The sequence below is a fragment of the Pan paniscus genome, chromosome 14 (assembly GCF_029289425.2).
Source record: "Pan paniscus chromosome 14, NHGRI_mPanPan1-v2.0_pri, whole genome shotgun sequence".
Taxonomy (NCBI): domain Eukaryota; kingdom Metazoa; phylum Chordata; class Mammalia; order Primates; family Hominidae; genus Pan; species Pan paniscus.
The window spans coordinates 78,670,739-78,695,991 of NC_073263.2; the positions used below are offsets into that span (position 1 = coordinate 78,670,739).

Consider the following 25,253-nt stretch of genomic DNA (forward strand, 5'->3'; position numbering starts at 1 on the left):
GGTTATTTACTCATCATGAAAACAACCTCTGTGGTTGCCTGAAAAATGGAATCTGCCAAATACCAGGAACACCACTTGTCATATGTGAGCAAAAAAGTTTATTACATAGTGTTAGAAAGAATAGGCATTTGTATATCTTATTATATCTCTAATAGTGGTGAATATTTTCTTAAGATCTGTAAGTGGTGACAGCTAAATACCTGTTGAAGTTTAGGCATACAAACAATGGCAGAAATATTTCTTTTTCAGATGTATTTCTCAAATGATAACTAAATCTTTTTGAAAAATTTATTTTTCCAAAATGTATTTTATATATTAAAAAAAACTATGCCTGTTAAGTGGGGTAAGCCCCTGTGCTAATTTATGTTTATCTTCTTCATTTGTGTTTCAAATGTTTTGCAGCATGTTATTAAATATTACTAAAAATTGTATGTTGTGGCTGCTCAAAATATCAACAAATATAAACAGTTTGCTAAAAATCTTTAGACTGTACATAATACTTTCACATTCATCTCCTAATTTATTTAATGACTGTACTCTTACATTTAAGTGATAATATGCAAACATTTTTCTAACTTTAAAGGAATCCTGAAGAAATAATAATGACAGGATAGAAACTTAGGGCAAGCAAGTTAAATGTTACTAAACATGTTAAATGGTAAGCATTCATTCACTAAATGACCCATACATTTTTTCATGCCAAAATCATAAATTATCAGGATCATACTATATCATAATACTATATGCATATATCACATGGCATGATATATAGCATATATCAGGTTACATGATACTATATGCTATTACACACAATACTATATACTATATAGCACAGGTTGTACAATACTATTTAGTATATTTTTATATTTCCTATTTATATGTTTATACTGTCAATTGTATAATGAGAAACATATAGCTGTTTTATCTATTTCTAAGAAAAAAAGAAAATCAGTAATTAGTTGAAAAACTTATATGATATGTTAGGCATTGCTGTAAAAGTTCTTTTTGATAAAATTTTATTTAAATACAAGATTTTAAAAGATTTACAAGATTTAAATTTAATTAAATAATACTTTAAGACAAAATATTTAAGTAGGCATCTGTAGTGTTTCAAAAAACCAAAAACATATTTTTAAATTGTCTGAAATTTTGTCAATTGTCAATAGTTTAAACATTTCTAAGTTTAAAATATTAAAACTTAGTCACTAGGAAAACAATATTAGAAAAATTTATGCCAGACAGGACAGGTAGGTTTACATATAGATGTAAATAGACACATGAGTCCTAATAACTAATTTAAACTTAAAAACTTTAAGTTCATTATCAGTGTTTCTCATAAAAGACTAAAATAGTAAAATGATTTTTATATTATATAACAATAAGTTTAAGACTAAAAAATGTGCTTTATGCCTTGCACATATATCATCTTTTTCTGATAAAAATGATTTTAAAAATTCCCCAAATTAGGTAATTCTTTCTTTATACCTATTTTAATTTTAATGATCTCATAAAGTTTTAAAATTAAGTAAGAGTAATGTTTAACCTATAGATGTAATGAACATGCATAGCTACTGGGATAATCTATACTATAATACTGAATAGGAGCATCATAAATTACTCAAACATATACAAATGTAAATAAAATGATAAACTTTAATTAAAAAATGGAATGGCATGAACATGACTGAGATGAACGGAAACATCTTTAATGACACTCCCTATGTTCATTAAGAATGGCCCATCCATGAATGCATGTATACCCACCCTTCAGTTTGTGAGACAGAGATGAGAGAGCAGAGGCAGGCCCAGCTACACCATAATTTTTGTAAATGCGCTCACGAGAAGCAAGGTTGCGAGATGGAGATTCTACAGTGGAAAACATTGGCAAAGAAGCAGCACAGATTCAATGGAAAAAAAATTTAGCAGAGAACACAAGCAAAAACAAAGCATTTCAAATGGTATGCAAGTATAAACTGTTATTTTAAATAGTTTATATTCTGCTATATTTTTGAACAAGTTTACATTTCTCTAAAACTGAAAACAAAGGTCGAATTAATTAATTTAGATTAATATGTGTTAATGTCCAAATTTGTTAACTTAAAACTTAGTAAGGCTCATATCTCTGATAAATCAAAATTGAGCATTTCATTTTAGACTTACATTTCTTTGGCTCAGTTTTCTTTAATTCGGTGTTCATTTAAATAAAGATTTACAAGTTTTTTTTTAATAGTGGAAGATAAAGAAATGTTACTTATATTACTCATGGCTTAACCTATTGTCACTTGGTTTCCTGAATGAACCGATTACTATAATTTTCCAGTATGTATCTCAGAATGGACTCGGGGTGATACTGTGTTTGGCTACTTTTCTGGGTCCATCTTTAGTGAAAACGTTAGTACTAACCCCAGTATTTAGTGTTTGTTTTGTAGATCCTACTTCTGATATCAAATCTCATTTACACAACGTGTCACAACACAAAGCAAAGAAAATTTATAAGTCATTGAAAAAATGTTAGGAACGTCAATGATTTACTATGCAGGAAAATGAAGTACTTAATTTATCTTTTTTTGAAGAATTAACAGAACCTTTAAATTGCAGTCTTTTAAAAGCAGTAAGCTAAAAAACATCTCTCTCTGAATTTAAAAAAACTCACTGTATTTAAAGTTTTTAACTCATAGCAATTAAAACAAAATCGGTTGTGCTGAAATAAATTCAGGTAGTAAGGAGATAGCTGTCTTAGTATTATTGAAATAAACTAGACATAACATACTTTTCTTAAAATAAAAAAAGTGCTGTTTTCGGCTGATTCATTATTATGGTCAAGATTAATGATGAATGACCCATAAATTAAGAAGTCATTCAATGTAAAGTATGAGTATATATTACGTGTTAGATACTGTTCTATGCATTGCAGACACAGTGGTGAACAGGAACAAAGTCCCTGCTCTCACAGAGTTTATATTTAGGAGAAAGGAGAGAGGGAATGAACAAATAAGTATACATCACATCAGGTGCTGAGAAACTTGGGAGTCATATGCCTACAGATGTGTCATTCTCCATGACTGCAGAATACCACTTTGGGAGTGATGCCTAGAAGAGGTCAAAGCCCTAGGACATTTCTAGATGACCAAATAGATGAGGATGTAGAAAGGAGACTAGAATTCAGCAGTCAGTAAGGCAGGAAATATCCGGCAGGCAAATGAATGTGTTTCTAGGAAGAAAGACCAACTCTATCAAATACTGCTGACAGATTAAGTAAAACTGACATCTTAGAATCGACAACTGAATTTGGCAACACAAAAGTCACAGACTGACTACAGCAGTTTCTGAGGATAGGGACTAAAGCTGGAATGCAGTGGGCTCAAGAGACAACAGGAGGAGTAGATAGCAACATACCATGGCATAAAGCCATCTTAATCTAAGTTTTAAAAAGTTAAATTTTTAATATTTTTGTACATCCTTCATTTTGAACAAATCTATAAACCTCAAAGGATGTCAGGTGCTGCAAAAGGAGCTCTTATGCTATTTAAGTGTCATATAATAAGGAGTTTGCAACTATTGTTAAAATATCAGTTAGGAGGGTGATACAATTCTTCAAGACACGAACTAGAACGGTGGCAGCCTCTGAATGGAAGAGCTAATTCAGGGGGAATCCAACCTGCCAATATAGGAAGGAATACAATCTCCTGGCCTGGCTGCTAAAAATCTGTGAAGACTCCACATAGCAGGAAGAGGAAATCAGAAGAATACCATCTTAATTGGAAGCACACATAAAACAGAAATGTGAAAAACTACAAGGAAACTTATAAGATGTTAGAGGTTTAAGGACAAACTCCTGGAAAAAAGTTTGAAGGCAAAATGGCCTTCAAGTCTTTTCAATATATTACAAAGGCTAGAGAGACTGGATTCCTAGGTATGATTCAGAGTGAAAAAAAGAAATTTTTTAAAAACAAAAGTCTAAAAAAGGTTAAGTGACTAAAGAAATTAAGCTGTTGCTGAAAACAACACATGTTCTGCACATTAAATTTTTACAAAATCTGCTCAAGTTTAAACATACTTTCATAAAGTTATAGTTAATTTTTATAAAGATTTATACTTTTTAATTTAAAAAAGGGAAGCAATCTATGAGATACATTGATATCTATACACAAAAGAAAAAAAGTTGATAGATGTTTTAAAAATCAATTGACAGAAATAATAATGCTTTTACAAAATCCTGTTAATACAGATAAGACAACCAGTTATTATATTCCTCTCCACAAAATTTTGATTCTTTTTTGGGTATCACTAAGTTAAAGAGAATAATATTAAAAACAATTTTAAAGAATCAGGATTTTTCTCCAGTGCTCATTTGAAGTTAATGTTGTTTGTTTACTATAGTTTGCCCTCATAAACAACATGGTTCTTTATGGGTCATTTTGTTTTCTTTGTTTTGGATCCCAAGTATTAAATTCCCTGAGTCATATCATTTCCTAGTCACAGAAACTTTGAGTTCATTTTAAATTGTGCTTTTTAAGTCTTCTCTAAGTACTGATGATAATAATAAAACCGTGTAACTTTTCTTTCCAATAAGGAACGCATTCTCATTTCAGTTTAACAAAGACAAATGGTGGTTTTGCTGTATCAGGACCCTGACCTTATCGTTGGAACCACAAACTAGAAGAATCAAGGCACCTGTCAACACCTGGTGGCAGTACACAAATCTGGAGGTTTTGGGATTTTAAAAGTAGCATATATTATTTTTGAGTGTTGAGTCAACAACTAAGCAATGATTGGAAATGTTAAATTTCATGAGTAAAAATTAGTAATACATTATTTTTTAAAAGGATAATTTTTAGCATTAAATTCAGTTTGGTGTTCAATTTGTTGATTTCTTACTATGTTCTATAATCAAGCTGTGACATTCAATAACAATTTGCTAAATTATTGGCAGGCAATGTTCAAAGAATTGTAAACAGGCTCTTCAGGAGGACAATATACTGGAAATACATTATATTCAGGAGGCTAGGTGTCTAATCACAATGCATATATCACTGTCACCAATACTCAGAGCAGGTGAGATAATACAGATAAAAAAAATTTTTTTCAAAGACATTCCACTGGGATGCTACAAACGACGACAGCAAAAAGAATCTTTGGCATGTAATTGTGCTTCTCATGTTGTTTAGTTCTCAATCTTGAGGAGGTAGTGGAGCCGTCAGAAATTTTATAGTCTTAGTAAAACTACTAGATACAATCTTTTTTTTCTCTTTAAGTTCCTTTTTTTTCTTTCCAATTTTTTTCTTTCCAACTTTTATTTTAGGTTCAAGGGGGACATGTGTAGGTTTGTTACATGGGTAAACTGTGTGTCATGGGGGTTTGGTGTAAACATAATTTTGTCACCCAGGTAATCAAGCATTACCTGACAGTTTTTCAATCTTCATCCTCCTCCCACCTTAGATGCAATCTTAACTAAGATATTGGCAAGAGCTTGAGGAGGTTTTATAAATAAGTCTTGTGACAATGGTCAAATAGCACTGTATTCTGTTCATGCTATACATACCTACGTTTATGTATTTATACATATTTCTTTAGATATAAGAAAATCTAATTCTATAGATCTGTCACAAACAATAAGATTTTGCCACATTTATGGTAGAATGATGGGAACAGTGTTGCTGACTTTCCTCAACTTAAGTCCCAGTCATTGTGCATTTCTATTTTTCTCTGAATAGAACTTCAGATATTTTTGACAGCAATAGGCTCCTACAAGAAACAGTAAATAGGTCTAACTTTATAGTTGAGGATATTTGAGAAATTAATTTTTAAATTATTTATTTAAAACATATTTAGAAACTAGTTTATTGATTCTTATAGACAATATATAAATTATGCCTTCAACTTGGCCAAAAGATGTGATTAATCAAACAATATGCAGATTTAAAAACAGGCATAATTAAGTGTGATTTTATTATTCCCACTTCTATTAATGCTTCATAGGATTTTTCAGAAAGTGACAGGACTAGGCACGGTGGCTCAAGTCTGTTATCCTAGCACTTTGGTAGGCCAAGGCAATCAAATTGCTTGAGCCCAGGAGTTTGAGACCAGCTTAGGCAACATGGTGAAACCCCATCTCCACAAAAAAATACAAAAATTAGGCAGGTGTGGGGACACTCGCCTCCAGTCCTCACTACTCAGGAGGCGGAGGTGGGAGGATCACTAGAGCCTGGGAGGGGGAGGTTGCAGTGAGCCTAGATTGCACCACTGTACTCCAGTGTGGGCGACAGAGTGAAATTGTCTCAAAAAAATAAATAAATACATAAAATTAAAAAAATAAAATAAAGTAACAGTGATGATTTGTATATACTCTTAGCTATGGCAGCCATTCTTGACTGACAGCTTTAGATGCAGTATCACTGCATAATCAGTACATCTAATATTCTTCTTTGTAGTAAACTTAGGAGGAATATGGAATTATGTGAATGGTAAAGGAGCTTAGGACGTGGAACAGAAACTAAGATTTATTTACATAAATGTTGGTATACTAAAAGAATTAGACTAAAGATTTGTTTATATAAATGTATTTATGTAAAACTTATTTACATAAATGTTAGTATACTAAAAGAATCATGCTAATAGAATGAAAGAACAACATTTTAAACTTAAGGATAAAATAGAAACAAGCTTTTTACTAGACTATGACATTAATCCACATGATCTGAATGTGGAAAGAAGATGGGACACATAAAGTGGATTCCCCCCAAAATATACTGTTTCTCTAAATGACATCTACACATAATTGAACTTGAAGAAAACATACTCATAGCATATTATTGAATATATTCCAAATCTCTAGTAAATATGGTTAAGGAAAATAACACTTAGGAAAAGCGTATCATTTCAGGGTTGGTGAAATGGCTGAGACAAAAATTCTGAGCATAATTTGATGGGTATATATCTTAGGCCTTAGAAAGAATAACTTCAAAATATAAGAGACAGGTATTGCTTCCCGAGCATTAACTTGAGACACAAGAAGGTTGGATATGCTTTTAAAAGTAAAAATCTTACTTTCCACAAATTGCTTATTAGTTGCAAGGGAAAAATATTAATTATACATCAGAGAAATCAGACATTTTGATAAAGTGATTAGCATTAACCATAACCCTTTCCTGCCTCCAGAAGTGACATCCTGAGAAAGAGACAATGCTTACGCAGCACAAAGACAGCTAAAACCTAAACCAAAAACAGAAGTGCTTTTAGGATAAGATACTTTATTTTTATTTTTTTTTTTGAGATGGAGTCTTGCTCTGTTGCCCAGGCTAAAGTGCAGAGGCACGATCTCAGCTCACTGCAAGCTCTGCCTCCCAGGTTTACACCATTCTCCTGCCTCAGCTTCCCGAGTAGCTGGGACTACAGGTGCCTGCCACCACACCCAGCTAATTTTTTGTATTTTTAGTAGAGACGGGGTTTCACTGTGTTAGCCAGGATGGTCTCGATCTCCTGACCTCGTGATTCACCCGCCTCATCCTCCCAAAGTGCTGGGATTACAGGCATGAGCCACTGCGCCCAGCCAGGATAAGATACTTTTAAAGTACTATTTGGAGAAAGAAGGAGAAAGCAGGTACCAGCAACTCACTGCCTCAAAATGGGAATACATGTTAATTAGGGAAAGTAGGGAAACTGTTCCATTGTTTCCTTTATTCTTATGTGGCAGGTAGAGGACGGTTTCCTTAGTTCTCTAACACAATGGTCCCCTAACTTTCTGGGACCAGGGACTGGTTTCTTGGGAGACAATTTTTCCATATGATGGGGGGTTGGGGAAATAGTCTCAAGATGAAACTGCTCCACCTCAGATCATCAGGCATTAGATTCTCATGAGGAGCTCTCAACCTGGATCCCTTGCATGCACAGTTCATACTAGGGTTTGCACTCTTATGAGAATCTAATGCCGCAGCTGATCTGACAGGAAGTAGAGCTGAGACAGTAATGCTCTCCTCCTGCTGTACAGCTGGGTTCCTAACAGGCCTTGGACCAGAATTGGTCTGTGGCCTGGGGGTTGGACATCCCTGCTCTAACAAACACTGAGAAATACAGACAATCAGAACAGCCTTGTGATATTGTTAATTACCGGCCTGGCAAAAGTTCATCAGGGATGTGGTTGAGGGATTTAAAGTATAAAATAGCAAGGCTGGACTAGATGACCTCTTGTCTTTCTCACTTCTTGCAGTCTATGTAAGATAACTGAGATGCAGTTGGAAAAAACCACTGGAATGAGTTAGCAGACTTGTTGCGGAAAGTCAGAGATCCTGAACGGAGGGACTGGCTGGAACCGTGGCAGAGGAACATAAATTGTGAAGATTTCATGGACATTTATCAGTTCCCCAAATTAATACTTTTATAATTTCTTACACCTGTCTTTACTGCAATCTCTGAACATAAATTGTGAAGATTTCATGGACATTTATCAGTTCCCAAATAATACTCTTACAGTTTCTTATGCCTGTCTTTACTTTAATCTCTTAATCCTGTTATCTTTGTAAGCTGAGAATGTACGTCACCTCAGGACCACTATTGTACAAATTGATTGTAAAACATGTGTGTTTGAACAACATGAAATCAGTGCACCTTGAAAATGAACAGAACAACAGCGATTTTCAAGGAACAAGGGAAGACAACCATAAGGTCTGACTGCCTGCGGGGTTAGGCAGAATAGAGCCACATTTTTCTTCTTACAGAGAGCCTATAAACAGATGTGCAAGTAGGAGAGATATCACTAAATTCTTCTCCTAGCAAGGAATATTAAATATTAAGACCCTAAGAAAAGAATTGCATTCCTGGGGGGAGGTCTATAAACGGCTGCTCTGGGAGTGTCTGTCTTATTCGGTTGAGATAAGGACTGAAATACGCCCTGGTCTCCTGCAGTACCCTCAGGCTCAGAAGGTGGGGAAAAAACCCCACCCTGGTGAAATTGAGGTCAGATCGGTTCTCTGCTCTTGAACCCTGTTTTCTGTTAAGATGTTTATCAAGACAATACATGCACAGCTGAACATAGACCCTCATCAGTAATCTTAATTTTGCCCTCTGTCTTGTGATCTTTGCTTTGCCCTTTGCCTTGTGATCTTTTTGCCCTTTGAGGCATGTGATCTTTGTGACCTACTCCCTGTTCTTGCATCCCCTCCCTTTTTGATAAAAACCTGCTTAATAAAAACCTGCTGGTTTTGTGGCTCAGAGGACATCACGGTCCTACCAATATGTGATGTCACCGCCAGAGGCCCAGCTGTAAAATTCCTCTTTGTACTCTTTCTCTTTTTTTCTCAGACTGGCCAATGCTTAGGGAAAATAGAAAGAACCTATGTTGAAATATTGGGGGCGGGTTCCCCCGATACAGACTCTCATGTTCAAGTCCTAGATTTGCCAGCTATGACTTTGGGCAAGTCAGCAAGAATTCTCTCATCTCAAAATGAGAGCTGGATAACTTCTTAGGCCCCTAGAACACTTGAAATTATGCCATCATAAGACATAACGGCTGCTGCTGATGCACACTTCTTAAATAAACCAAAGGAGGAAAGACAATCTGATGATAAGGATGAGAAGTCTGATTACAAAAAATGAACATTTTGTTTTGTTCAGCTTCAGTAATGAGATATACTACAGGTACAGAAGTTTGAGAGAATAACAAAGTGGGAGATGTAGCAGACCTAATCCTTCCTAAATTGAGTGCAAAATCATGAGAATGCTTTAATAATATTTTTTAATAAAATGTAATATATGAATAATTTTCTATTTTCAACTTGTCAGTCAACAATGCCATCTTTAATTATGAGAATGCTAAATATATTTCTCAATTTCAAGTTATATTATAGCCAACTGGAGCTAAGTCATCCAACCGAACTCATTTTTTCTTAAAAGGTGGTTTTGTGTTTTATTCTTGGTACTAGGTAAGATATTATCTTTCAAAACAGAGCATAAAAGTAGATGTCATTTGAGACTGGCTCCTAACTTTAATCAGCATGTCACTTCCTTTTTTTTTTTTTTTTAAGAGGCAAGGTCTTGCTCTTTTCACCCAGGCTGCTCACTGCAGCCTCAAACTCCTGGGCTCAAGGAATCCTCCTGCTTCAGCCTCCCAAGTAGCCAGGAATATAGGTGCAGCCCTCAATGCTTGGCTTATTTTTTTTTTTTCTTTTAAGTAGAGACAGGGTCTCGCTTTGTTGTCCAGACTGGTCCTAAGCATTTTACTGCCTAAATATTTCTTCTACATTCTCCCTGCAATTAACCTTAGCTTAAACCCTACTCAGCTTTTCTCTGGATTCTTTGCCTCCAACATTCTCCCTTTCTCCAGGACCTTTTTCATAATATTTTCAGTTATCTGTCCCAAATGTAAAACTGATCATATCACTCTTTTTATTTAAAATTCTGCAGAACAATTTCCTCCATGTGCTCCCTCCATTTATTCACTGCACATAAAGTCTAAACTAAGTATGGCTTACAAGACCCTTCATGATCCAGCCCCATCCTCTCTAGTCTAAGACACTGACACTAGGTCACTTAAAGCTGCACATGCATGAAGTTTCTCAAGTGAACCATGTTCTTGGACAGGGATAAAAGTTGATTCCCATGAATGGTGCCTGGCATGTGATAAATATTTGACATATGTTAGCTTTTAAAATCTCATATCTTCTCTTTCCTCAAACTATCAATGCAGTCTCTCCATGGTAACTCTGAGCTGATAAGTGCTTCCTATTTTACTTAGAAAAAAGAGCTCCCAATAATATACATACTTCTTTCTTGCTTGTTATGATGGATAACTATTTATGATCCCACTTAGCCAACCTTTCCACTTTGCACTGGGCTGTATCCCCTCTTCTTTATATTATATATATATAAAATATATATTTTATATATAATGTTTTATTTATATTATATTTTATATATATTTTATTTATATAATATATAATATATATTTTATATAGAATATGTATTTTATATATTATATATTATATATCTGTATATATACATATTAGAGACAAGGTCTCACTCTGTTGCTCAGGCTAGAGTGTGGTGGCATGCAATTATGGCTGACTGCAGCCTCTAACTCCTGGGCTTAAGTGATTTGCCTGCTTCAGCCTCTCAAGTAGCTAGGATTACAGGTGTGCATCACTATGCCCAGCTGATCTTTAAAAAATTTTTAATTTTTATAGAAACAAGGACTTGCTATGTTGTCTTGGCTGGTCTCAAACTCCTGGCCTCAAGCCATCCTTCTACCTTGGCCTTGCCAAATGTTGGGAATATAGGTGTGAGCCACTACGCCTGGTCTGCATCCCCTCTTCTATAAAAGAATATTGTGCCAGTAATTCTCCTCACCCTCCTGCATTATTAATATTTCTTTCAACTGAATTACTCTCATTAGAAAACAACCTTGATATACTTTTTTTTCCATTAACAAACAAAATAGAACAAAAACCTCTCCAGATCTTGTATCTTCTCTCTTAGTATCTTCTCTTTAGATCAAATCTTGACACACTTCTCTATATTCATTGTCTCCAATTTCTCCTCCCCCGTTTTCTCCTAAGCCTATTCTAATCAAACTTTGGAGTTTCATTACTCCAAACTGGCCCTCTGCATGAACAGTGCTTAGTACACTGCCTGACACGTAGGTGGACTCAATAAAATACTTTGTGATTCATTGGATCTCTGTAATGTAACTCATGTTATCCTTATAGTTGGAATGCTCCATTAACCTCCTTCCTCATCTCCACTCCTCCCTGCCTGATAAATTCTCACAAGTCCTTCAACACTCTGAGTAGGACCTGCCTCTTTTTTGAATGTTTCTCTAACCTCTCCTAGCTGAGCCAGAAGCTTTCTCTCCTGTGTTTCCATTGCATCCTGTGACTACTGCTCTTGTTGCACTTAAAACATGCCATTATTTTTTCTTTAACTAGGTTATATCTCTTAAAATATTCTAGAAGCCTTCAAGATCAGTGATCATGTTTTTTTTTTTTTTTAACCTTGCTCATCACCATAACCTAGCACAGAGTAGATACTTAACAAAAGCAGGTGAATAAATGGAAGAATGAATAAGTCATCTAAAGAAAGATGGTAATGAAGGGTGAAATAAACACAGTAGCAAATAAAGAGGTGGGGGAAGAGGGAGAGATAAAAGGTCAAATCAAGCCAGGAGAAAGCAAACAAATGCACTGGGACAAAATGTCTTGTAAGCAACATCAGCATTCTTTGTGGTTTGAATTCCTAGGATGAAGTAAAGGGTGGATGAATAAATCACTGATGAAGCAGCAAAACAAAACACCTGGGTCAAAGCTTTTAGGTCACTGAGAAGATGGCTCAGCTCAGTGAAGATAAATTCAAGCCCATGCCTAAAATGATTTGTATTTGTAGGGATGCTGGAGATGTTAGCCCCAAAACTAAAATAAATATGTTGGTTGTTGTGACAGATGTTATAGAGTCAAGTGGAAAAGTTTTATTAAACTTTGATATGTGAACCAATGCTGACTCTAATCTTCTAAAACAGGGATTAAATCCCACAGGTCCTCATTCCTAAATCAAGTGCTTCATCCACATACCTTCAAAGCAGGCAAACGACAAACTGACAAATACAGTGCTGAGATTATAATCCGGGGTAGAAATGACTCAGTCTAAGCCTTACAAACAAACCTGACTTTTATGCTAACATTCACACTAACATCTGAATGCAGTCTAAATACATTAAGAATCTTAAAATAGGTAACTGAATTACATTGCAAAAATAGACCCAAAAGGAACTAGGAAAGCTCATTTGTCCCTTTCTAAATTCCTTCCTACAACTCATTCCACACCAAGAATAGATTGCTCTCTTTTAGAGAGGGACTTTTTCTATATTTTCCTCAAAGCATGAGAGGTATTAAGTATTTGCATCAAAAGGCAATAATAACATCAAAGATAACATTTATTGGGAATCCCATTTTATAATGAGGTAACAAAAATTCAGACCTGTCAGATAACTTAGAGAGCTAGTAAGTAGCTGGAAGGGAAATCTGAGCTGAAAGTCTTTCCATGACTATGTTTCTACAAGCTAAGTAAACATAGTACTTTAGTGTGTTCATATTCTCAAATGCAAATAAATAGTCATGCAGATATCCAAATGAATTTTGGGGTCACATTTAATTTTTTTTGTCCCACATAAGAATGTGACTTATGAGTATAATAGAAAAACTCTTGTTGCAAGATAACCTAGAGCTATGATATCTGTGCTTGAAAGTACTGTCTTTTGACATATATCATATATTTCATGTTTGAAATTGCTGGAAGATGTCTACTATGTACCCATCAAAATTAAAAATAAAACATTATAAAATAAAAAAAGTATTAAAAAGTTTCTGGGAGAAAAGCAAATTGTCTTCAGTTTTATTTGCCATTTTTCTACCACAAACAAATAAATAAAAGTTGAAAAATGAACTATTCAGCCTCTGGAACAGTAGGTAGAAAGTGATAAAATGCTATGTTAAATGAAGCCATTTGCAATATAGTTTTTCAGTTGGATAATCTTGCTTAGAATTCAATCAGTATAAACCCACAATTATCATACATCATACTGTCACAGTATAGTTGGCTTTAATTACTAAGAGAAAGAAATAAATTCTCTTCTTTGAAGATGTTCTCTGAGTAAACAATGGAATATCATAATAGAAAACACAAGATCTTAAATTGATGAAATGGTAATCTTAAATACCTACAGTCAATAAACACTCCTTGAATGCCTGTGATGTGTAAGACACTGTCAGAAGGTACAGGACATAAAATGAAGCTTTCAAGAGAAATGGTGATAATGAAAATAAGGAATGTAATATTCTTAAAGAAAGCAGACACAGATATCATTCTCCACTTTGGTTCACTAAAATTTTTTTGCCAAATTGCTTACCAATTCTAAAAACTATATAACTAGTTTTTAAATTAAAAAGTAAATTGTAGAACAGTAAAGAAAATTCTATATACATACTTTTCTTTTTCATGTCTCTGCGTGCACACACATAAGACAAGGGAAATTTGTTAACTTTTACTTCTGTAACATTCTACTTCACTAGAATAACACTTGAAATAATTTCTACGTATATAAAATCAAATAATTTTGCTAATTTAAAAATTACCAAATATTCTATTTTATGGAATAAAATGTTGCCTGATTCTAAAGAAAAGGTATCAAAAATTAACTTAATGTGCCAGATTATTTTCAAATTTCCAAAGATAGGTGTAAAAACTATGATTCAGAAAAAAACCCCAAAGAATTACAGATAATAATGCTCATAGAAATGCTAGATGAAGTTAAACCATGCACCGGTTGATGTGTGTCTTTGTAGAATTTTTCTAGTTAACCAGGATCTTGAGTTATGACATTCAGGAAATCTTTTTTTCCATTCAAACTACTGTTACATTAAAAAAAGTCAAACTATAAAAAGAAAAATAATCAATCTGAACAAAGCTAATACTCTAGATGCCAGACCTAGTTTAAATATAAATTTAAAAAATATATATATTAAAGTAGATTTTGCATTATTTACCGAGGTAAGGCTGAATATTTAAAATAGCCTTTGTAGTCAACAGAATTGACCTCAAGTTCTGGCTCTACCATTTTACTATGTATGTTTCTGGGGCAAATCATTTATCCTCTCTAAGCCTATGTTTCCTTCTCTGTAAAACAGACATAAGAGACAGTATCTCAAATGAGGCTGTATCAAAGTGCTTAAGTACAGTGTTTACTACATAGTGGCGACTATCAGTATAAACAAAATTGAGTAAATATGGTCTTCTACATAATGATTTATTTAGTATCACAAAGGTATAAAACAAAAATAAATCTCATTTTACTAAATAGCATAGGGAAGTTCACTAAGAATAAGCCATCTTCTAAAGCATAGGTGATATACTAGTGGGATACATGGTAGTGAGGTTCAGGGAAGAATACCTTGCTTGGGGAGTCTTAAATGTTGGCACTTTGCCACATTTACCTTTCCCAACAGGATGTAAAAAATAAAATTCTGAATTATTTAAAAAAATTAAAACTATTTTCAGATTCCATACTTTTTTTTGTGATGCTAAAGATTAAGACTTCCATTTTCTGGAATTTGGAAGTCAAAATTTAGAGACGTCCTGTTGCGAATAAGAAGTTTAAAACAAGACCTAAGTAATTTCCATTGCTGGACTATAGGCAAGTAATGATTCAGAAAATTGCTAATTGAAACATAGCTAAGCCATGATTTCAAATTTGCTTCAAGATAGTGGTAAATAAAGTGGTGGTACTGATAACACATATGCATAAAATTATATTGACAAAATGTCACCTAGAAACTGTTATTCCCTGGAAGAGACAAATCAACTTTTATTACTGTTTATTGTTTTGAAATATTTTATTAATTAAATTTGGTAAAATTAAAATGGTAATTATGCTTGTTTTTGTAAAGACTTGCAATGATTCTTTAGATAGAACAAAAAGGTTCTCCTTTCTCCTTAGTTCTTTTGTCTGCTACTGCTATGACATAGGCAATTTTTCATTTAAAACTGAATTTGAATATGAATGAATTTAAATTTTCTAGTATAAATTTTCTACCTGACTGATCCTGATATTTTTCCTTTGTTTTTCCCTTTGTCCTTACCTTTAAAACTTCTTGAAACCTAAGTAGTACTTCTAAATGTAAAAAGTCTGATGCAACACAAAATTAATAAACTAACTCCTCACTTCTGTTTCATTCTTCTAAAATAATATTTATCATAGTAGGAAAAAACTATTTCGCACATGTGACACTATTTTGTTTCTTTGAAATTCTTCTCTTAATAGACATTCAAATTAATATTATACATGAATGAAGATGATAAGCTAGAAATTGATAGTACTTATATTTCCAAACTAATTAATTTCATTAATTAAACTTTCCTAATGGATAGTGGAAACCCAGAAAAGTTTATACTCTTGTGTACCCTTTACCTAAGGTGGATAAAGTAATGAATAATACCATATGCTAGCTACATACTAACCTAGTTCTTAATAAAAACTAAACCAGCTAGCATTCTTTTACATGACCCTAATAACAGTTATTAAAGTATTTTTGTAAACAAATAACTTAGACCTAAGTGTGAATGTACTTTACCAAAGCAAAGAGGTTGTGCATTTGAATCCGAAAAATGGTATACAAGCTGAAACTTTCATAAACTAGCTCATTCAATTAATGTGTTTATATATTGTATAGCCAACATGAGAACTGAATGCCAAGAAGAGCACACTGTTGTCATACTTGACAGAGCTTTGAAAAGTTTAGGTGGAAGGTTCAGGAGGTTATTAAGAAAAAAGAACACTCAGTTAAGTATAATTTTTTTGGGTATCTTTTCCAAACCAATGTGAATTACTATCATGAATGAAGGACTAGAGCAATCCTAAAAGACAGAACTGGAATCAAATGATCAATTTAACATATTAGGAACAACAAATAACAATAAAAATAAAGACAGGAAACAACAATTTGAGAAAACTGGGAAAACTAAATTGTCATACATTTCAGATACCAAATTCACTTAGAAAAAACAAACAAACCTGTCCAAACAAGTACAGTCTCTCTTCTACCCACTGATAAGAGTGAAATGGCTTTATCCTTTTGGGACATCTTGAAGTAAGAAAAATCCACTGAAAGTTGTCCCTGTATGTGATGCTTACCATAGTCATGCATATGAACTTTAAATCAACTTTAAATGTCTTAGCTGCAGAATGTCTTAGCTCAGAATAGCTTAGATATTTCAAAAATGTGGGAGGGGATAACATCCTAATTAAAAAAAACCAGTCAGGTGAGTTGATAACTAATTAGTAACTGATAAGTAACTCAGAACAAAGCTTCAGAAATGCTTGATGAGGCAGGTAAGGCTGACAGACTTACTCTGAAGCTGAGGCTGCTGGAAGGAAAGGGGCTGTCCGAACACAAATGGGCTGTGTACTAGGGAAGAGGGAGGTTTTGCAGCTTGATCAAAGATGGAAGGAGCTGGGAGATTGGGTCGTGACTGAATGGAATTCAATATGGCACTCAGTTGGTCACCTGCAGTGGGTAAAACAGTCAAAACTACAACTCGTTATTCATTAACATCCAAAATGGCAAAGTAAATGGTGCTTTATGACATTCAGATAGAGTTGAACACTAAATAAAACCATGCCAATTCAGAAATGAGTGAAAATTGGTGACTGTTAATCATCCTCAGATTAGGGACCGAATTTTGCAAGCTTTTTTTTTTTTAGTGGAAGCGCCCCACCAAATCTTATATAGAAGCCCACCTATAAAAACAAATCCATTTAAATTCATATATAACATCTCTCATTATGTATGGGAGAACGAAGACTCTATGAAGAATCAGTGATAAATTGCTTCAATATTGAACATATATAAATGAAGATTTAAGTAAATGATGCCTTTTCCATAGTTCCCAACAATGACTAATACCACCCTGCCTCATCGGCAGTATATTTCATGCAGAAAATAAGCAATTAACAGTTTTTCTTCAAAAAGCAGAATGGGGCAAAGTATGTTATTAACATAGCAATGTGTTTACATTATAGTTATAAATTAATACTTTCTTTTTTAAGTTGTTACTGCCAAAGAAATTCTACTTTAAAAGCATGAAATATTTTGCTTAGATGAATAATTTAAAAATCTGTAAGTCCTATATGACAAAAAGGATTATGAGCTACCTAATTTGAATAGTATCTAAAATATCGATTCTAACATTTTTCCTTGTACCAAAAGGTTTTACAAAAATTTTTTTTAAGATAATGAAATAATGTGATGGATAATAACTCCTTATTTGTGAGTATACATTAAATAGTTTAAATGATGCTGGAGGTGGGGAGAGGGAACTACATCCAGACTAGGTGATGCAGAAACTGGAAAATAGTATCTTTCTAGTCATATTTCTGAAATATAATAAAGTTTCATATGTGAAAATTTCAACTGAAGTACCTACACGGGATAGATTTATGTGGAAAGAACTGTGTACACGAGCCATATATCTTTTTTTGAAATAATAAATAAATGCTGTAGATTATAGGAAAAAATTTAGAGATCATGAAGAATTTTCTAAAATACTGTTTTAAGAAAAAAAACTTACAAAAAACAGCTCCTCGATCTTGGACAGTATTAAGAGTTAAAATGGGAACTACTGTTACAGACAATAAAGTTAGATATATTTCATCAAGTTTAAGTTTCTTATTATTTCTTTGCTCCATCTAAATATTTTAAAAGCTTGTTAACAAGAGCAGGCTTATTATTAATATTTTTTTAAGGAAACAGGATCCTGTTCTGTTGCCCAGGATGGAGCGTGTGGCTATTCACAGGCACGACTATAGCAGACTACATCCTTAAACTCCTGGCCTCAAGTGATCCTGCTGCCTCAGCTTCCCAGGTAGCTGGGACTATAGGCATGAGCCACTATGCCTGGCATGGTGCATGCTATTTTTGAACGATATTCACAAAATCTCATGTTTAAAAAGTAATACTTTATTATTTGTACATAATAACAAATTTTCTCGGCAATGTTTGTGTCTCTTAAACATTTATATTTATTTTAATGATATTTTAATAAATTATAATGACTGATTTACTGTGATAGCTATTAGTACAATGACAGACAGTTTAAAGACTGAAAGCATACAATTTGTGTTAAACAAGGCTTTAAAACATTACTATATAGAGATATAGTAGCGGTAAGCAAATGCTGAGATTTTAAGAGTTGACAAAGGTAAAGAGAAAGGGACATAAAGAAAACACCACCAAGCATTTACACTATGTAAGTACAAAGATCTAGCTTAAATTAATGGAAATCAGGTACCCGAAGTAAGCGAGCAGATGATACCCAATCCTATGAGATAGGCTAGTCCAAGGGAGTAAAAAAAAATCTTGTGGCTAGGTTTCCTTCATAAAAATACTTTGTGGAAAGTAATGAAGCTATTCAATAGAAGTAGTTTTATTTTAAATGGAATATTCCTTATACATTTTGTTCACTGTTTTATTTTTTCACTTGTTCTTCAAGTCAGGTATAATGACACTGTATTTGCCCCTTGGAATCAAGTCCTGTGAATTAATTTAAATAAAATTAAAGTAAAATTATTTCCACGTAAGCTATCTGCTCCCTTTTACTCATGACCCAGCTGTATGTTACCTGTGGACAATAGGGCTGATTTTGAAGGAGTCTAGATCAGGTACATAGGAAAGAACAAGAGTGTGTGAATTCACATAAAAATGCAATTTCTAATGAACCTCCAGCATAAATTGTTTCAAAATTAACTATTGTTTGGACAGTCCATGATGCTGGTCTCTCCCATTAATGCAGCCAAAACAGCTGTATATATATTATATTCATATGGCTTAGGGTTTTTTTCTTTTTACAACTTTCTGGTTTTATTATAGATATTAAAACCAAGCATATCATTTCACATAATTCTAAATTAACTAAGATTACTGGGTTAGAAATTCAAAACCACATAAATTTTATAAAGCTCATGTGTAATATTACTTAAAAATATTATTTAGTAGTAATAGTTTGATTTTAAATGGATCATTTGAGCAAGTTCTCTGTTTCTCATTAACATTACCATCCTAATAAGTGGATGATAAAAATCAAATTTTACTAGATTTAGTGAAATAGAATCTTTAGGATATGAAATCAAAATGAGTGTTTTTTAAATAGAAAAAAAATAAGCAAGCACTCTCATAAACTTAAGCCAAAACTGGTTAAAAACAAAAAACAACAACAAAAAACAATACTATGAAAAGAACACCTTTGTAAATATTTTTTATTAGCTTTCCATGAACAAATTTTAATTTAATAAAGATTTCTGGGTGAACACAAATAAAAAGTGTATAAAAGAGAAGGTAATAAAAAATATTGAAGTTAGGTAAGTAAAAGACTTACTTTTAAATACCTACCTTTGCTATTTCCCAGTCCATAATCAAATCCTTGGGCACTGCAACTTGCCCCTTTATTAAAAGCTTGCACTGAGAAAGGGCTTGGAGGAGGAGTTTGAGAATTCTGATCCAGAAGAACTTGTTCTACAATAAAAGCCACAGCTGTAACATTAGTTTCTTACGTGCTATTCCCTATTCATACAACAAAGAGAGAAAATTGCAAAAGATTTTATGATGGTTAGATTTTAAAATAAGCTCACATCTAGATTTGATCAATTTAAATACCAGTCAGGTCATCTTAACATTAACAAAGCACCTGACAAATCTTTGTTTTTATTTATCAAATACACAGTGAAATTTAGAAATGAGATATGCTCTTATGAAGCCAATTTACTTTTATTGTGGCAGGATACATTACTGAATGCATACTAATATTTCTGGACAAGGAACTCTTTGTATTTGCAACAAATTTATACAAGAGTATTTTGCAAAACAAAATGGATAACCTATAAACCAGAAATAAAAGTATTTTGCATATTAGTATTAGAATAGAGAAAAAAACTAAGTATCTAGTACCAAAAGGAATTTTCATTTGTTAACTGTTCTAAGTTATGAAGGTGAAAATTATGGAAAACTTAACTTTTAACTTATTTTATCACATATTTTTCCCAAATAGAAGGATAATAATAAACCATGTTACATAATCAGAGTCTATAAATGTATCAGAATTCTTATTTCAAGCAGAAAATGGCAAATGTTTTATCCATTTACAAATGGCAAGATGTGACCTATAAAATATGCAAACTAAATTAATCCCCTATGAACAATCAACTGGCTCCAAGACTCTGTCTGATATAAAACAATACCTTAGTAAATATCCATATTAATGCCAGCCAAAAAAGGCAAAATAAAGTCTGTCAAGTAAAATTGGGGGGAAAAAGGTATTTATTCCATTAAAATAACCTTATGAAAAATAAAATAATTCAAGTATATTTTTAAATATCTTATTTTTAAAATATCTTTAAGTATCTTAAATATCTTTTTTAAAAGTCAGTAGTCCTTGGCCGGGCGCGGTGGCTTACGCTTGTAATCCCAGCACTTTGGGAGGCCAAGGCGGGCGGATCACGAGGTCAGGAGATCGAGACCACGGTGAAACCCCTTCTGTACTAAAAATACAAAAAATTAGCCAGGCGTGGTGGCCGGCGCCTGTAGTCCCAGCTACTCAGAGAGGCTGAGGCAGGAGAATGGCGTGAACCTGGGAGGCGGAGCTTGCAGTGAGCCGAGATCGCGCCACTGCACCCCAGCCTGGGTGACAGAGCGAGACTCCATCTCAAAAAAAAAAAAAAAAAAAAAAAAAAAGTCAATAGTCCTTTAAACAGAACAGGGAACTACAGACAGGGTGTGGTAGAGTGTTTCCTTCCTACCTGTAAATTGCAATTCTGCTAAACCAGTGGTACTGTATAATCTATCCCTTTACCAGCATTTGTAGACTTGATTTAAAAAACCAATCTTAGCACTTCCCTTAGGCAATACTCTTCAGCATGCAATATTTCAGCAGTAGAATGTTTCTTCAGAAAAACACCCATGAACAGTAAACTGAACGGAAAAGATAGCACTGCTTCCTCTCTAAACTAAGAATGGTCTAGCGCCCAGAGTGAAGTCTGTTTTTACCACAGCAGTAACTTTGCCTACTACAGATTTCAAAGACCAATAGAGAATTTTTACAAAGAGGAAAGCTTTTGTTTTACTCACACGACTTCATATAAATTACCATAGTGCCAAATCTTTGTACTTCCATATTAAATATTATCACCAATGAACAGACTATTTGGGCAGCACATCAACTAATCTTAGTGATTTAAAGGCACTAACTTCATATCATTTCTTTCCTTATCACTCCAGGTTTTATATTAAAATAGTAAGATTCACATGATCACCAAATATCCATATTTATGTCTGTATCTATACATCAAGAGTAAAAGATGATTAACTAATTACAGAGAAAAATTTAAACTTTTCTTAAATGATACTCTAATTTAAGAGGCATTTTATCTTGAAAGAAGCTTCTATCTTCTAAGTTTATAAGAATAAAATTTCCCAGGTTAAAACTTGATCCTTAGCATGGAAGGCATTTTGCATTTTAACAATAAGACCTAACTTACCATCCATTAGCTTTATCTGTTATTTGCTCATTTAGTCTTCATATCAAATTTATGTGGTTATGACCTATAAGGTCATTTTATAAATGGGAAAACTGAGGCACAGAGATATTAGGTTAACTTGGTCAAGGTCACATGAGTAAAAAGTTGTACAGCTGGGATCAGTACCCTGGCAGTCCTGCTTCAGAATCCACTCTTACATATTTTTTGTACTGCCAGTTAAAAAATTATTAAGGATTAAGCTAGAAAAGTCCTTTAGAAGTCACCTAAGCTGTTCTCATATTTAACTTATCTTAAATAAAGCTGATCTCCCCTTAGGTATTTTCATTTATATCTGAATATTCCTATATAAAGAAAAATGTTTAAAAATTAATGAATATGTAGTAAATATACAGCAATATATAATAACCACATAGTAAGTGAAAAAGTCATTTAGTAAATGTCTGATTTACATCAAGCGGAACCCTTATCTTTTTCAAATGAATAGTTCTACTGTTTCAGGACATTATTTTATGACCATATCATCTTAGACTAAAAAAAGTCTATCTGGGAAAAACAAGGAGAGGAGGTAGGTTCTCAAGTTGTGCTCAATGTGTACAGCATGGTGTAATGAGTACAGCATTTAAAACACGAATGAAGATTCTGGCTGAAGTCTTACATCTGCTATGTCACCAGCTGTACAACCATAGACACATTAGTTCAAATTCTACAGCTTGAGTTTCCTACCTATAAATTTAAGATTATATCACCTACCTCAAAGGTGTGTTGTGGGGGGAAAAAGGGAGATATCTCCAAAGATACTCCATCATTATTGCAAATTTCAAACCTTTTCTGAATCCATATTTATGGCCAAATTGCCTCTTGGAATAATAAGTATTATAAATTTATTATCTTTTGAATAAAGATGCATGTTCTCTTATTTACCTAACTTCATCCTATAAATTTTGGGATTTGGCAGACAAGTCCATGTTTGCTTACATACTTATTTTGATGTGCTATTATTTTTATAATTCAAGTTGTATTACAAAACTTCATGAGCAACTAGTATGTGTCAAAACTGTTTCAGAACTAGGAATGCAAAGATAAAAACCATGTGCCTGTCCACAAGGGACTCATAACTGGGTATGAAGAAATAAACATGAACTTCACTATGACACTATTGTTCTAGTGGTGAGCACAATTCTTTAGGAACACAAGAAATTCTTTGCTCTGTTGTGATCAGTTAAAGCATCACACAAGTGATAATGTGGTCTCAACTTCGAAGAACAAATTTTTGCCACCAAGATATCAAAGAGAGGGGGACAAAAAGGAATATATTTTATTAAGTGATAGCCATGTTGAAAAAGGTAAAATAAAATTTAAAGTTGAAAATCTAACAACAGGAAACCCTAAAGACACTATGCATTTATTCAATGCTCTTTCCCTAAGACAAAATGCAATCAAATGAAGTTGCCTGGGAGAAGTACTGAGATTGGTAGTTGGAATACCGAACTTTCATTTTATTATAGAAGGGATAGAACGTTCAGTCCTGGACTGGTACAGAAGAAAGAGGTATAGAAATTTATATTAATGAAATTAAAAGCCTGTTTTATAAAGATGAGTCTATATGTTTCGAATTTTCTTTTAATTTTCTTCTTTAATGTGCATTAAGTACTCACGTATTTTACAAACCAATTTTAACAGTTGCAAGATTTTTTAACTTTTAGTTTTGCTTGTTAAAAAGCAAACACACACAAAACTCTTTAAAACAAAAGCAATACAATAGGCATTAAACTTCTGTATTTGAAAGCTTAATTGGAATAAATCACAAATTTAAGCCAACTTGCCATCTTCATGTCGGAGGTACTGGTTTCCGCCTCTGTCTCTAGCTAAGGACCATGCCTCTCCTTCATCACTCTCACAGAACTCTACCATGCTGTTCTGATCCAGTTGCACCCATGTCCCTTCAGAATTGGTTACCTGGTACATAACAAAAAGCATGATTGATTGGCTTGATTCTTTCAGGGAACTCAGTCTGAAAACCAGTAAAAATCTTACGTGTCTGAATAGTGTAATCATTCCAATACATTTCTACTAAGAAATTAGTTTCTGAAATTAAGGCCACAGCCTGAGGTAAGACAGAAGTCAATAAAAAGTTCTGTAAAATACTGCTTATTTATGAATTTGGTTAAAATAATAACTTTCAAAGCACAAAGATAACACCTAAATAATTTTAAGAATTACCCAAGAACACATGGCTCATTTTCTTTTTTCTGCATCTAAAATGTCCTAACACAGCCGACTTGCTATTATTTAGGTTGAGAGTATCCATAGTGTAACTTGAAAATGACCCTTACTGAGAAATAGCATGACACACTACATCTTCAAGCTTATCAGCTGAGGCAAATGCCACAGTAGCCTAAAGAGTAATTTTATTTGCTCAGGACTTCAGTGAGACCTATGAATGGGAACAAAGAAATGAAACCTTTTGCATATGACCACATCTCCATACCGATCACATAGAATGTTTTAAGTGATGATAATCCATGATGGTATAGTACATTTGTAATAATGAAAAAATATGTGCAAATACCAAACATTTATATATACAATACAAATCATTTGTTAATATATTGTTTACACAAGGATAATTATGCAAATCATTAGACAGAAGCACAGAAAAATTATGTATTTGCAATACAAGTAAAGATAAAATACATTAACATTGAAAAACCTGTGGTAGAAATGGCAACCTTTAGAAGAGATGCTTTGGTTGTATTACATTAAAAATGAGTATCTTAGAAGTCATGAAGCTACAAGAATCCATACCTCTCCCACTGCTTTGACTTTGTTTCCCAGAACTAACATTCCAATTGGGATACCTCTAAGGTTAGGGCAGCTTCTGATGTTGTGACCTGAAGGTCCCGTCTTCACTACCTTGTACATGCCTGGCCCTCCTCGCAAGAATGGCATATCTTGTTCTTGCATTGTTGCTTCCTGTGGGCAGCAGGAGTTTATGTCTTTGAAAAAGTCATCAGTATTAGTTTTAGATTCCTGAAAATTTGAATAGGAAAGAAAAATAAACAAAATACAATCTATTATCACTTTCAAAGCCTTCCTATTAATAGCTTTTATAGCAAGTCTATAGTACTGTCAATATAAAAAAAACACATAACTAAAGATAACTGAAGAATTAGTCATTAGCACTAAT

At 33.4% G+C, this 25,253-nt stretch overlaps 1 protein-coding gene across 19 annotated transcripts in view; it reads right to left on the bottom strand.

Annotated features, from left to right (window-relative positions):
• Positions 1–25,253, bottom strand: part of MYCBP2 (MYC binding protein 2) — a 282,485-nt gene that overhangs the window by 56,773 nt on the left and 200,459 nt on the right. For 5 of the 19 annotated variants that reach the window (XM_055096853.3, XM_063595814.1, XM_055096851.3 and 2 more), the window contains 4 exons: positions 24,872–25,096; positions 23,890–24,022; positions 19,926–20,048; positions 16,890–17,069 (listed from right to left, as the gene is read on the bottom strand). In XM_055096853.3, the coding sequence (XP_054952828.2) occupies positions 16,890–17,069; positions 19,926–20,048; positions 23,890–24,022; positions 24,872–25,096 (661 nt within the window). The remainder of the gene's footprint in view (positions 1–16,889; positions 17,070–19,925; positions 20,049–23,889; positions 24,023–24,871; positions 25,097–25,253) is intronic. The other 14 variants (XM_055096852.3, XM_034936812.4, XM_034936810.4 and 11 more) reach the window with 8 other exon arrangements.